This window comes from Biomphalaria glabrata, chromosome 10 (genome assembly GCF_947242115.1).
Source record: "Biomphalaria glabrata chromosome 10, xgBioGlab47.1, whole genome shotgun sequence".
Classification (NCBI taxonomy): Eukaryota; Metazoa; Mollusca; class Gastropoda; family Planorbidae; genus Biomphalaria; species Biomphalaria glabrata.
Window position 1 is genome coordinate 6,887,273 of NC_074720.1, and position 13,250 is coordinate 6,900,522.

A 13,250-nucleotide genomic window follows, 5' to 3' on the forward strand; every position below is an offset into this window, starting at 1 on the left:
GCGTGGCAAAAGTTCCAATCTTATTCCCAGTCAGAATATATTCTTTGAGTGCTCGCTTGAAATTCAACCCTAACATCGTTACTGTCTAGTGACAACTTTCGCTTTGAGTATGTGAACTAATGGCGTGCATGCAGTTAGACCCTACGCAATAATAATGGTAGGAATGTTGCCTAGAGTACAGTTGTAGTATTACGGCTTTGGTCACGTGACCAGTCTTAGTGTGTGCTAGTCACCAATTTTATTGCTATCTCATTCCTAGAGTTTTTGTTTTGTTTTGTTTTTTTTTGTTTTCTGAGTATTTGCCATATTGGTTGTTACGGTTGTAACTGGGCAATGGAAGAGGGTGCATAAGCTAACATTCAATTGTATTCGAGATTCAACTCAGTTGCTGATCGAGCAGCAGGTAAACCACTACATCATCGATAGATGTGTGACCAGAGCGCGTTGAACATTCTAAATTGAATCGTGAAGACTCTCTTTACCATCATAATGATAAGAGTTTCTGGAATGCGAGAATAGGTATCTCACTTTTTTTCTGTCAGTTAGTTACTAACATGCGTAGTAGCACATGGTCCACTTACCTTGTCCCCCCACCAGAACACATTACATTTGCTGTTGGTATACATTGGCTGGACTTCAGCCCCCGAGTCAAGGGACTCTGATGGCCTTGTCCAGTATCCAAAAAGTGAACATTTTATCCAAAGAATGATGGAGCTGGATATCCAGAGCCGCACTTCCTCCACGAGAAACTCGTTTAAAACCGGCACCGTTCCACTTCTACATAACCCCAGTTCAGAAGAATTGCAGACTAGTGCTTATAGGATCTTTTTTTTTTATCTAAATCAGTGCTTTGTAGTCAATAATTAATTTTCCATTGTCCCAGCCGGATATATTTCGTTGGGGAATGTTGGAAGTTCATTCATCTGGAACCGTTCAATAGTTGGCCACCTCCATGGCCCCAAAATAGAAAATCCAGTGAGCAGAAGTGTCAATCACACAAAGTTCGGTTCATCCCGTGGACATTGGCATTGTTTGTTCCATTGATTGCTACATTGATTCTCCATTGGATCCGCCTCCCGCCGTTCAAGTCCAGCAATGCAAATTGTGATATGGATAGTTTTAATTGACCGCTGACTATATTGACCTAACTGCTGAATGTATTATTCAAAAGTGTAAGGAGGTCTGGATTTATTGTCTCCCAAGTTCAGTGAACGAGTCACTGGGTTCTTGGGGCAGGCTTTCTTGCTCAGTGCTCATTATTATGTAATAACGTCCAGGGCAATGCGTCCCTCCCGGGACCTGCGCTATTGATATAGTCCTTAATATAGCCACTCTGTATTGACATGCATACGCTGAACACTGGCTCAACAGTAATTGAATCACGGCTTGTTTCCATTAAGGGCTGTTTGGTGGAGTCAATCAATTGCTTGTGACGTTTTGTAGCAGAATAGAGAGATGTGAGGTGGTGGCCAAACAAGGGAGCTACGTTCCACTGTTCATGTCTCATCCCAGGTGGCTGCTGAAACATTGGCACGTGAAGGGCGACCTTTTGACCCTTTCCTCTACCGGCATTGGCCTGCCTACACTAAACAACTCTGGGGTAGAAGAGAATAGTTGGGACATCGAGGATGGGATCCAGGCTTACGTTTGCACGTGCTAGCACTTGTGGTCGCGAATGACACCCAATACTTCCATTGGTCTAGCAATAGCCTAGGTAAGAAACGGCGACGTTTTGCTCGTTCCTGGTCCACCGCAACTTCGGATGAAGAACACTGAATTAGGAAGAACATTGAATCGTTAAGGACTCCATTTGTAAGTATCCATGGTCAGGATTTTTGAAAAATTGATAGAACTCGAAACATACTTGTTGGAATGATTATGTATATATATGTCCTCTGTAGTATCTTTACACAATTCAGTCTTGGTATTTAGTTCCGAGATAAATATCAGCTTATCGCCCAGTGGATTTCCACATAATTAATTTATTCTTGTAGCTTTACATCATTCTAGATATAATCATCATGGGACTATCCTTGTGCTTCTTCCAAGCCATTCAATAAGTTCTTTATCTCGATGTAAACTAGACCAAGCGAGAATGTAAACAAAATGTAACTCTAGAGCCTTGGTGTATCCGAACTAATAGACACTTTCTTTCACGGTGCTTTTTTTTTTATTCCCTTCTGTTCCGTCTCGCTCTCGCTGTTTCTCACGCTCGTGTGTGCGCTTCTGTCTCTTGAATGACCTATTGAGTCAATTAACGAGTTCCATTGCAAAGATCAAAAGTAATGGATGCATGTACCGACTAAGCAACTCGCGCGTCACACCTGCGCTCGATGCTGAGACGTCCACGTGCTCCAGGTCTAGCACCGGCCTGTCTGTATTGTTGAATGGTCCACTCATTGCCACATTAACATTTCATGCCATGCAAGGGCCAGCTAATGATGTTGATCCCGAGTCTCCTCTTGAGTTTCTGGAGTTCTTTAGGCCACTTTTCACGACTTAAGTGAGAATCATTCGAAAGTACAATAGATATTAAATAGCTAGGATAGAGCTGAGGTCAAAATCTTTAGATTTTTTTAAATAGTTTTCAGCAAAACGGAGTTTAAACTTACATGAAGTTTTAAAACAGAGAAAATATTCATGTATCTATATTTGAACAAATTACAGCACTTTTGTTTTGTCCAATCAATGCAAATATCGGTAGTCTCCCTTGAAATGAAAACACCAGTTGATGACTTCCTTATTGAACCATCCTTCATTAAAAGGAAAAAACCAACAACGAACTGTTGAATCTGACAGTGTAATACGTTGAACTATTGACGGTCCGACTGAATGCACCTGTGCCAGGCGATACCCCTTCTCTCAGCCAGACTTCACTTTTCTTTGATTGCCGTACTCACTCCGATTAAGTATGTGCGTGTGAACGGCGCTCAACATCCGCTGCATGCTTCGCGATAGCTTTTCACTCACGTGACCTATCTCCATTAGGACTGTCTCTTAGCTGAGACCATGGCCATCCGTCTAGAAGTGATTGGCCTCTAGAATGGTGCACGCCTAACAGTATGCACACGAGAAATAGATTTGACACAATTTCGCAATAATTCATGTCCCAGCCACCGTCTTATTGCATGTGTCTGACACACGCGTGCCCTCATTCTCACATATACTATGGCTGCAGGGGCTCCCGAAAATGTTGCGTTTTTTTTTTTATGAATGTTTGATGCTGCACCAAGTCGACCATCCTACCTGTGGAATATTTGATAGATATCTTCACATTCCAAGACTTCTCTCTTGTGCCTGGCTTTATTAGTGTGAATTTTAGTGGAGTTCTCTTCAGTTGGATTGAGTTTTAACTTGTTTTTTTTGTTGTTTTTTGTTTTGTTTTTCAAGAGGCGTCGAAAGGGAAAGCCCCTATTGTTTCTGTGTTGTCTGCTTGTCTGTCACAATTAGCTCTTGTAAAGCAAGCTCTAGTAACTGTTATTACGATATCATTTTACCATCGTCATGATTTAGCATTCATTTGATAGAATGTTGTTCAAATTGGTATGCATAGAAATCATGTTTCAAACAGGCTGGTCTTTGGCACAGTTTTTTATTATACCAATGCCTTGTTGTCGTCATGTTTTAAATCTGTCCAAAGGTGCTACGGCTGGTCCAGTCTTCTGAAAGTGTACACTTTCACTTCAAATAAAGTGTGCATCTTTTTTCTCCTACCAATTCTATTCATTAGAAGTTGTGAGGTCGTCTGATTGAGTTTTGTATCGAAATGTTGGAGTGAGCCACATGGGCCGCATACATTCCCTTAGTCCAGTGTTAGGCTTCAGTCTCTACTTTCGTGTTTCTGTTTTTCTTTGTAGTGGTTGGTTATTTTTCGACAGTCTATTGGGTGTTCTTTTGTTCGGCGTTTAGCTGTTACAATATGGTTCACACAGTGAAATAATAGTCTGTAATAGCACAGTACAAGTGAGTTACATTGATTTCAAGCCCAAGTCTTTCATTAGTCTTTCTTTTCTCCGTCCATTTCCCCTTCTGCTTCCATATTACCTTACCAATCATTTTTCCCACTCAACATTTTGTTGTGTTTTATATACATCCCCTTATTACAACTCTTTCTCAGTATGAGACTTGTTGCTGTGGGAAATCAAAGTTTCGAAGATCAAATGGTCAATAGACGTCTCTTCTGGCGAAATGCGAATCTATTTCTGACTTTTATTTCACGAGTATTCACTTTGCCCAGTTGACCAATGGCATGTATTGGACTCGTTCCGCAGAGAACGTTTCGCTTACAATGTATGATCATCCTATGTCCTGAGTCTATATTGGTTGTTTCCCTACCTTCTGGCAATGTCTTATCTGGTGTGTGTGTCTGTAGAGTAGTCACTTGGTGATAAGGCGAGCGTACACCTGAGCGCCCCCCCCCCACACACACACACACTTCTGACACCTCTCACAATTAACCTACTTTTTAGTTGTTGGCATTTTGAACGACATTTATAGATGCATTCCTTTTTAATTCGGTTTCAAGACCGTCTTTGTATCCTTTGGCGTAGCTTGAGGTTTTAAACGAGTGCATATATAATTGTTTCAAATGGGTGCGAGGGGAGGAATTAAATGTGTCGCCTTCCCAGTTCATCTTCTCGAGTGGCGTTAACTTTGAACTGACGTTTCCAAACCATGGACTGAAGACTGGATCTCTCTATCAAGTCAGGAATGAATCCTCCAGTTTTGTCATGTCCAAGTCAATGTCTAGTGCGTGGGGAAATCTAGAAGATATTCAACAACTTCGTCTGTCTTCCTGTGTAACACCAGAATTGGCCAACTCACAGACTCAGTCGTGGCAGTAGTGAACACTGCTCCTCGGCCATTTCGAGTGGTCCTACAAAGTGACTTGCTTCTAATATAGTACTCGCCCACCTGTGAATTCAATACAGCCGTCTTCATAATTTTATTTGACTGTGTCCCTCTCTAGATTCTATTTACATAAAACATAGATACTATCTGGAGCATTTCCACTTATAGCTGCGTAGTGTGAAAACGTGACGACGTGTGCATAAGCAGAACTAGGGACATTATGCCTCCAGATTAGTGACAATCTAATTAGTACTATGTTTCTAGGGTTAAGCGGTTAAAGAATGGTGTAAGAAGCGAATTCGTTTCCGATGGCGCTTAAAAATGTATAGGAACTTTTGTTAGTCATACTTGCATGGGTTTGCTTACGTTATTTTGTGAGCGTATCTTAAATATGGAACTAGATTTCTAGGTCACTGGAGCAGTGTGTAGGGAGAATGGTTTAGGCAAAGAACTGACACGAAATAGATTGGGTTAAATCAATACCTGATGGCAACCAATGGCCTACTCCTAAGACTAGAAATGAACATAGAGCTGAAGTTGCTTCAATTAAAGTATCGGCTTTTAGTAATAACCCAAGAGGTGATTGATAACTGGCTTACTTCTTTACGCCCTGGCTTAATGGACTCGGCCTTCCTTGCTGACATCTTAATCTTTGGCTGTTCTTGAAAGCGGTTATTGGAACAAATCGATGTATCGACTCTTTCCAAATCAAATCGCCAATAAGTCCCACAGCATATAACTTTGAAAATGAAGGCTATATGCCAAGTATTTAACCCGGGGAAGGAGGGGGTGGTGACCTAATCTCACCTCCCCCCCCCCAACAGGCAAACCCACAGACAGACCAAAGAGTAGGGTTAATTGCATAGAGACTTGTTAGAAACAGACTTAGTCTAATACACATCATCGATCCGATCGGGTTGGGAGGAGGACTGACCAAACACAACACTTGTATTCCATACTAGTAGATGTACACCCCCCCCTTTCCCCTTTTGTTTTAATTTTCCAATTCTTAGAGTAATTAGTAAAGCTGATTGAAATTGATTATTATCCCTTGATGATGTGCAACTAAGAGGCGGTCTAGGTAGTTGAGATTCAATGTAGTGAACAACGGTAGCATCGCTACACCACGTTTCCAGACAGTTTGATGTTTCTTTACAAATTTGATGTGACTGTGTTTGGATGGAGGCCGGCTCCATCTTATTTACACACCCAATGCTTTATACTTTATTTCCATGAATGTGTTTCGTTTGTCCCCAGATCTGTTTGATCAACGACAGAAACTCGGGCAAACCTCGAGGGTACGCCTTCATCGAGTACGAGCATGAGAGAGACATGCACTGTAAGTAGCACATTGGGCTTCTTAGCACTCTAGCCATCTCTCTTTCTTTACCTTCTTACATGTAAGCCTGCTTGGAAACAAACTTGACACAAACCTGTTGGGCTTGTTTCTGGGTAGTTCGTACCTGCTTAATTCACTGATTAGTCACGGCCAGCTGTGTAGAACAGACATTAAGAACTAATAAATGACTTGTTTGTTTTTACACGACTTGCTGACTTTTTTTTTCTCTCGGTGTCGCGCTGTATAACCTGGAGGTGATGCGCCCAGTGAGCGTCAATTCTAAAGCAGGTGTCCGCTATTTTTTTTTTTTAAATGTTATCGTTCTGTTGTATCATCATCTTTCTCATCTTTTTTTTTTTACCGTTTTATTTATTGTCCGTCATGACTACTTATTCCTTTATTCCAATCACTTGATATCTATATATGTGTTGTTAATCATGAAGCTTGTGTGGGCAAATAAGGAGACTATCTGGACGAGCCAGCACCCTCGCCCCCGCTACTGCAGGTAAAAGCCCCCATGTTCTATAATACCCCTATTATCGCAATGGGTGCGGACTGTCAGGAGTACAGGTAAATCAGTACACGGTTTTCTTTTTTAAATATCTTTTTTTTTCGTTTAGTCAGTCATCATTTGGGTAATCCAATGTGTTTAGATTCAAGTTATATTTAGTTTTGACTGATGTTTGGATATCATTTTGTTAAAAGTTACTTTAAAAAGTACTATTGGTAAAGTCCACGCTTATTAAAAAGTGAGCTAAGGTTTGCCTAGTGGAAGGGCAAAATAAGGAACCTGGGTAAGTGCGTGGACAAGAGTGTAGTGAAAGCAGAGGACTCTGGGTAAGACTCCAACTAAACTGCGTGTCTCCTTATTTCTCCCGCAGCCTCCTCCAGCCAGCCCACTCGGATGCACGTGTGTGCACTACGCGTGTGGCCCCGCACGGACATGACCTAGCCTTCTATACACACAAACTACTATGTTGTCCTACTGTCTTCTGCCTAGGTTTGTATGTGCGTAGGTTTGTATCTGCGGTAAGAGACCTACTGTCCGCTGCTCGAGCTGCGCGCATACACAGCCGACAGAGAACATCTAGGGTCTTTGCAAAAACATTTGTTTAAAAGATTCTCTTGTCTTTAACGGGTATTTTCTAATCGGGCTATTTTTTTTTAAATTGCCTTACCCAAGTTTGAGGAAAAAGTAGAATACTAACTAGTACTAAATGAACGCGAGTCCCCAAATAATTGAATAGCATGCAATCTCAATACATTGGCTAAACAATAGTAAATAGATAAGAAAGTTTCATTTTAAAATTAATTTTCAACTCCTGAAATCTTCAATTGAATTTTTTTTTCTAAACATTACTTTGTAGTTCTTTTTTTTTTTTTTACGTAAAATAAAAGTTTACAAATTCGTTAAAACCGAATATTAAACGCTACTAGCTTGAGCATTTAGATCTAGAAGTCTAATAGTGTCTACTTAAAAAAAAAATTAAAAAACTCTCTCGCTGATGGGCCAGATTCCATCTTCTGCTGTACGTACAGCTTTCTGCTAGCTGTGCGTCCATGTCACGTGGTTAGTGGCGAAGTTGGAATCTGGTAGATTGGCGTTTCGGGTAAGTTCTTGGTGCCTCAAGGCGACAGACTGCCCTTGATGACCTACGCCCTTTGAACTTGCTAGAAACAAGTGTGGTGGGATTGGCTAACTCATCGGTAGGTTAGCGTAAGTTGTTTTTGTTTTTTCTCTTCTAACTTTGTGACATCCCCTTGTTGACGTCTTTGTCTTGTGTGATGTGCAAGTTTTGGAGTTGGCAACACGGAAAGTCTTCACTAGTTGTTTCTCTCTCCAGAGTATTGGACCAAAGTTCACACGGGTCTCATCTACTTGGCTATTTCGTGTCTTCTCTCTTACTGGTCACTTTGTTTTGGTTAATCATATCTTCTTTCCACAGAAATTTCATGGCAGTTTTTTTTTGTTTTTGTTTTGTTTAATTTAGACTATTTTTTCCTTGGGATTTTTAAAAAAATACTTTTTTTTGAATATTTTTATTTGTAAAAGCGTGAATTTCATGTCTTTTTTTTTTAAAGAAAAGTTTTTACAGTACACTGTTCATTTCTGACTTGACACAATAAGTACATAATTAGAACTACAGAAACTCTACATAAAATACTTAGAATTTGTATTTAGATTCTAAGGTTTTGTTTTGTGTGTAAACACTGTTCTAATCAACCATTTATAAACTTGTCTTTGATCTTATCCACACAAGACACTGACTTGTTACATAGAGACATTGCTTTGTAACATCTACAAATAGATATGTCAATTTTTTTCATTCTTACAAACATATCATAAGGAAATACAAATCACTGAATTTGTACAAGACTTTGTGACTGAGACCTGCTTAATAGGAGGTGAAACCTGACCCAGACTGACTGTCAACTGGAGTCTTATGTGTAATGTCATGTTGACTATGTGGTCCAGTGTCTTGTCCACTTCACTGTATGTCATGTGTGGTCCACTGTATGTCTTGATGTGGTCCCAATTATGTCTCATTGTTGACGTCAGTTCTAATGTGTGTCTGGTCTCTCTCTGTGGCTACAGCTGCCTACAAACATGCCGATGGTAAAAAAATTGATGGCAGGAGAGTGCTGGTGGATGTGGAAAGAGGTCGCACAGTCAAGGGATGGAGGCCCAGGAGGCTAGGTAAGGGCTTTAGACTAGGCCATAGTGGCTCATATCATCTTAATCTTTGATAAGTAGTGTGCCATAGACAACAACAAATGTTTCAAACAGTGACAGGTTTAGGTAAGTTGTAGTATAATTCAGTGCATAGAGATGCCAGTGGAATGTGAGCAGCTACAGAAACATATTAACACTCATTAAATGTACAGATATAACAATGTACTGTGGGACTAAAGCTTTTTTCACTGTAATGTAGGGCAAAGTCATAGTTTTTATTTCTTTGAAGAGCAAGTACTTTGTGAATTTAGCTAGTCCCTATAGTTAACTATGATGCCAGCTAGATGGCCTAGTGCACAACGATAAGTCCCTTTTGTTTTTATGATGTGTAAAGCAAGTTAAGCCTTGTTGTTTCATGGGTCATGTTTACTGTATGCACGTTCTTAACCCTAAAGTGAATGGCCTTGTCCTGTTACTGTCATCAAGTATGTTGTATTTAAAGGTGGAGGTCTGGGAGGAACAAGGAAAGGAGGTCCAGATGAAAACACAAGGTTCTCTGGAAGAGATGAGTTCAGCACAGGTGCAGGAGGAGGAGGAGGAGGGAGTGAAAGAGGAGGGTAAGTGAGCACAAAGTTACTTACGTCTGCGTCTAGGACACCAGTATCCAGCACTAATTCCATAGCAAGGGCCCGAGGCATTTTCTGACCCCCACATGTCCTTGGCTAGCAGGAAGTAGTAGTTAGTTTAGTATCACTTTTTAGAGTAATCCAGTTTTGTGGTTGTCACTTGATTCACCCTTGGGTGTATCCTGTTAGGCAGCATTCATCTGTAATCCACTTGTGTTAATCCAGGTCACGGACCATCATTTGGGGTGTGGGAGGGGGCTAACATGAATTGTATTAATCCTATAAACTAGTTAAGACACAGCTAGCTTACACAGTGAAGCCCACACAAATTTAATTAGCGCTGATGAATTTTGTTTTGCAGCTTCCGTGGTGGTATGGAGGAGGAACCACCCAGAGGAGGTGGGGGTCGGCGTATGGAGCGCTCAAGGAGTAGAGAGCGTCCTAGGCGGCGTAGCAGGAGTAAAGAGCGTCCACCTCGTCGCAGCAGGAGCAGAGAAAGAATCAGGCGATCTCGGAGCAGGGAAAGGAAGAGGAGCAGAGAACCTCGTCCAGAAAGGCCTGATGCTGAAAGTAATAAAAACATAGTCATTAGAATAATACAGATATTTTCCTAAGTAGTGATTGTCTTTTTTTAAATCTATTACAAGAAAATGTATAGAGAATAACACAGATTGAGGTTTTAAAAAAACACATTTTTCTTTTGCTAATTTTTTTTTTCGGTTGACTTGTGTTAATGGAAAGTGTTCAACTACTTCTATGTTAAAAGACATTTTAATCAGCTAAGGAACACGTTCATACATGCTTTTATCTGTCCGCCTGTTAGCTTGGTTCTCTAGGGTTTTCTTTCTTTCACAATTCAGCTGGTCTTGTGTTTTCAAATTTTACTAGTTAATAGAAAATATTTTCATTGAAGGACTATTGTGCTCTTATAAACACCAGTTTGTCTGCAATATACAATAATGACAGTCAATTCTGAAGGTAGAAAATTGTGTTTCATCTAAACTGACCAAAGTGTACTCTTATGTTGGTAGTCTTTGTTGAAGGTTAGCCATTTCATCAGATTTATTTTTTCATCAAAACTCAGTGGCATACATGAAACAAACAATGTATTACTTTCAGTACCGTATTTTAAGATTCAAACTTGAGCATATAGTGGTAATGTGTAAAATTAATTCGTAGTATCAGGTACATGTATTGAACATTATAAAAAAAAAAAAAGTTCACATTTAACTGAAAATGTTCAAATATTTTTTTGTTTACTGGGTACATGACAATAAAATGAAAATTTTACTTAGAATTGAACCAGGCAACTTGTATTCCCTTCAGTTTGGCTGAAACCCTAGACACCAAATTGTATTGAGCCTTTTCAATGTTTAGATCTTTTCTCTCTATTTTTTTCTGAGCTTTCTCTCTCATTGAAATAAAATTTTATTTCATTTTTTTGTCACAGTTGGCCCTGAAGATGAAGACAGTAATCTTAGCCGAGGCAGAGACAAGAAACGCAGCCGTCGCAGCAGATCTAGGGAAAGAGGAGAGCGTGACAGGGATCGCCGCAGGAGCAGGTCCCGCGACCGCAAGCGCAGCAAGCGCTCTCGCTCCAAAGAGCGCAAATTCAAGATCAAGGAGGAAGAGCAACAAGGCCAGTGGGTTGGTGGGGAGGAAGACGCCAACCTCAATGGCAACCAGGACTACAACAACGACCAGGGCTTTGGCGACAGCATCCGGGTCAAGGAAGAAAAGGCTGATGCCTACGCTGGGTATGGTGGAGGAGTTAATGTTGATAGACTCCAGGGCCACCTTGACGGGGAGGGCTATGAGGAAGGGGAAGAGGGGGAAGCAGAATAAACCCTGGTTTCATTTGGATTCCACAACTACAAGACTCTTTTTTTATACCTGGAAATGCTGGCTTTTTTTTGTTGTTTTTTATCCAATGATGGGCATTTATGAAATTCTGCCAAATTTACATTTCAACTGTAAGTTGTGGTTTGGTTTTTTTTAAATTTGTTCTTCAGATTTGACTTAAGTACAAGGTAACAAAACTGTATAAGACTGTCTTGGGTTCTGTGAAATATGTAAAGCAGAGAGAGATGGAAGCTGGCTCATCCTGCAACTGAAGCACTGGCCTTTTGTTTTTATTCCTGGATGTTCACTATGTGACACACTGGTTTTAAGTTGTTGATGTTACGTTTTAGTCTAGCCTGTGTCCTGACACATTGTTCATGTGATGGTTTAGTCTAGTGGTCTGTGTCCCGACACAATAAAACTATGACATGACAATACATTTTGTTTGTTTGTTATTCCACTGATTTGGTTGAAAGACAGGGGTCTAGTGTGGATTTGATACATTTCTAATGCAATAATCTCCTCTTGTGAGCATTGTGATTGTGAGATTTATAATCTTTGAACCATAAAAATGGTAGAGTAATATAAATAAAGAATTGAATGTGATATGGACAAATGTGGAGGGATATTAAGTTTAAAGAAAAATTGGAAAAAAAAAAAGATGAAGCCCCATTATTGGAGGATTATTGTTGCAAACTAAATCATTGTAATAATATGAAACTTAGTTTGTTCTACAAAGAGCTTTGAAATAAATGTTTACAACACTCTTAAAAGGTGCTAACTAAAATTATAAGCCTATGGTCAAGACTTTTATATTCTGTACGCTGGCTAACTATTATCCAACAAAGATGAAATCTGTATTATGGAAGTAAAATTGAAACCGACCTTTACAAAGCAATAGGAGAAATCATTATATCATCTCTTTCAAGAGAGAGAAAAAATATATTATTTGCAGAACTAAGTATCTAGAGAAAAACTTGGAGGATTTTAATTTTTTTTTTTTTTAATTGGTCTTGTACAGGCTTTTATAATCTTTCTTGTGAGGTCAACTTTCTTTTTTTTCATTTTGAAGTTTTCTGTCATTCTTAAGTGATAACAAACACATCAAGTGAGACCTTAGGAAAGAGATGTTCACCTTGTTAGCAGCATAACTGTGTAAGAACATGAGAAAGAAAATGTTATCATGCACAGTAAAAAAAAAATATCCATATTTAAAATTGTTACTAAGGCGAAATGTAGATTCTGTTGTCACTTCCAGACCGTCATACAAATATGGGGAAGGGCCTTTACAATATACGTGCATGTATATCAATCAAATACCTTGGAAGCGTTTAGACTGGATTTACGCCAGTACAGATTCTGCCAAGGGCCTAACCATAAACGGCGACTTAAATTAAAATTCACTCTTCATAAATGTGACATCTTTTAAGATGGAATAAGTGCATCTTTATTGACGCTGGCCTCCACTATAATAGATCTTGGTTAGGACACTCGGGTAGGGTTACCAGACACGTTCATACCCAGAGAAGAGCCCCAAAGTAAAATACAAAAAATAATTATATATCTGTCTGGAAGTTTCATTAGGACAGCCATGTATGTAACCAATCCAATTCAAGAAGAAGCGTGTCACAAAAAACCCTTATCTTTCTGTCTTGATATCGTTGACATCAGTTCAAGTGTTTCCATGACAAGAGATCATCAAATATGTTTTTAATGTACCGGTATTTAGAAACATCAAGCGAAAGCACTGGGATTCCTCGATTAATATGCCATTGCAATAAACAATATCGAAAAAGCCGGACATCTTTACACTTAAGGCTAAGGACGGAGGACTTAGCCTCCTTTTGTAGGACGTCTGGTAAGCTTACACTCAGGGTTAAGGTCATGTTTGTTGTAAAGTTGGTGTAATGTTGACAGT

At 39.7% G+C, this 13,250-nt stretch overlaps 1 protein-coding gene across 1 annotated transcript in view; it reads left to right on the forward strand.

Moving 5' to 3' along the window:
- LOC106079354 (U1 small nuclear ribonucleoprotein 70 kDa-like) overlaps positions 1 to 11,767 on the forward strand; it is a 55,859-nt gene extending 44,092 nt beyond the window's left edge. The window contains exons 6-10 of the mRNA XM_013240513.2: positions 6,109 to 6,190; positions 8,787 to 8,888; positions 9,367 to 9,481; positions 9,852 to 10,060; positions 10,941 to 11,767. Coding sequence (XP_013095967.1) covers positions 6,109 to 6,190; positions 8,787 to 8,888; positions 9,367 to 9,481; positions 9,852 to 10,060; positions 10,941 to 11,335 — 903 coding nt within the window. The 3' untranslated portion in view covers positions 11,336 to 11,767. The remainder of the gene's footprint in view (positions 1 to 6,108; positions 6,191 to 8,786; positions 8,889 to 9,366; positions 9,482 to 9,851; positions 10,061 to 10,940) is intronic.
- The last annotated feature ends 1,483 nt before the right edge of the window (positions 11,768 to 13,250 follow it).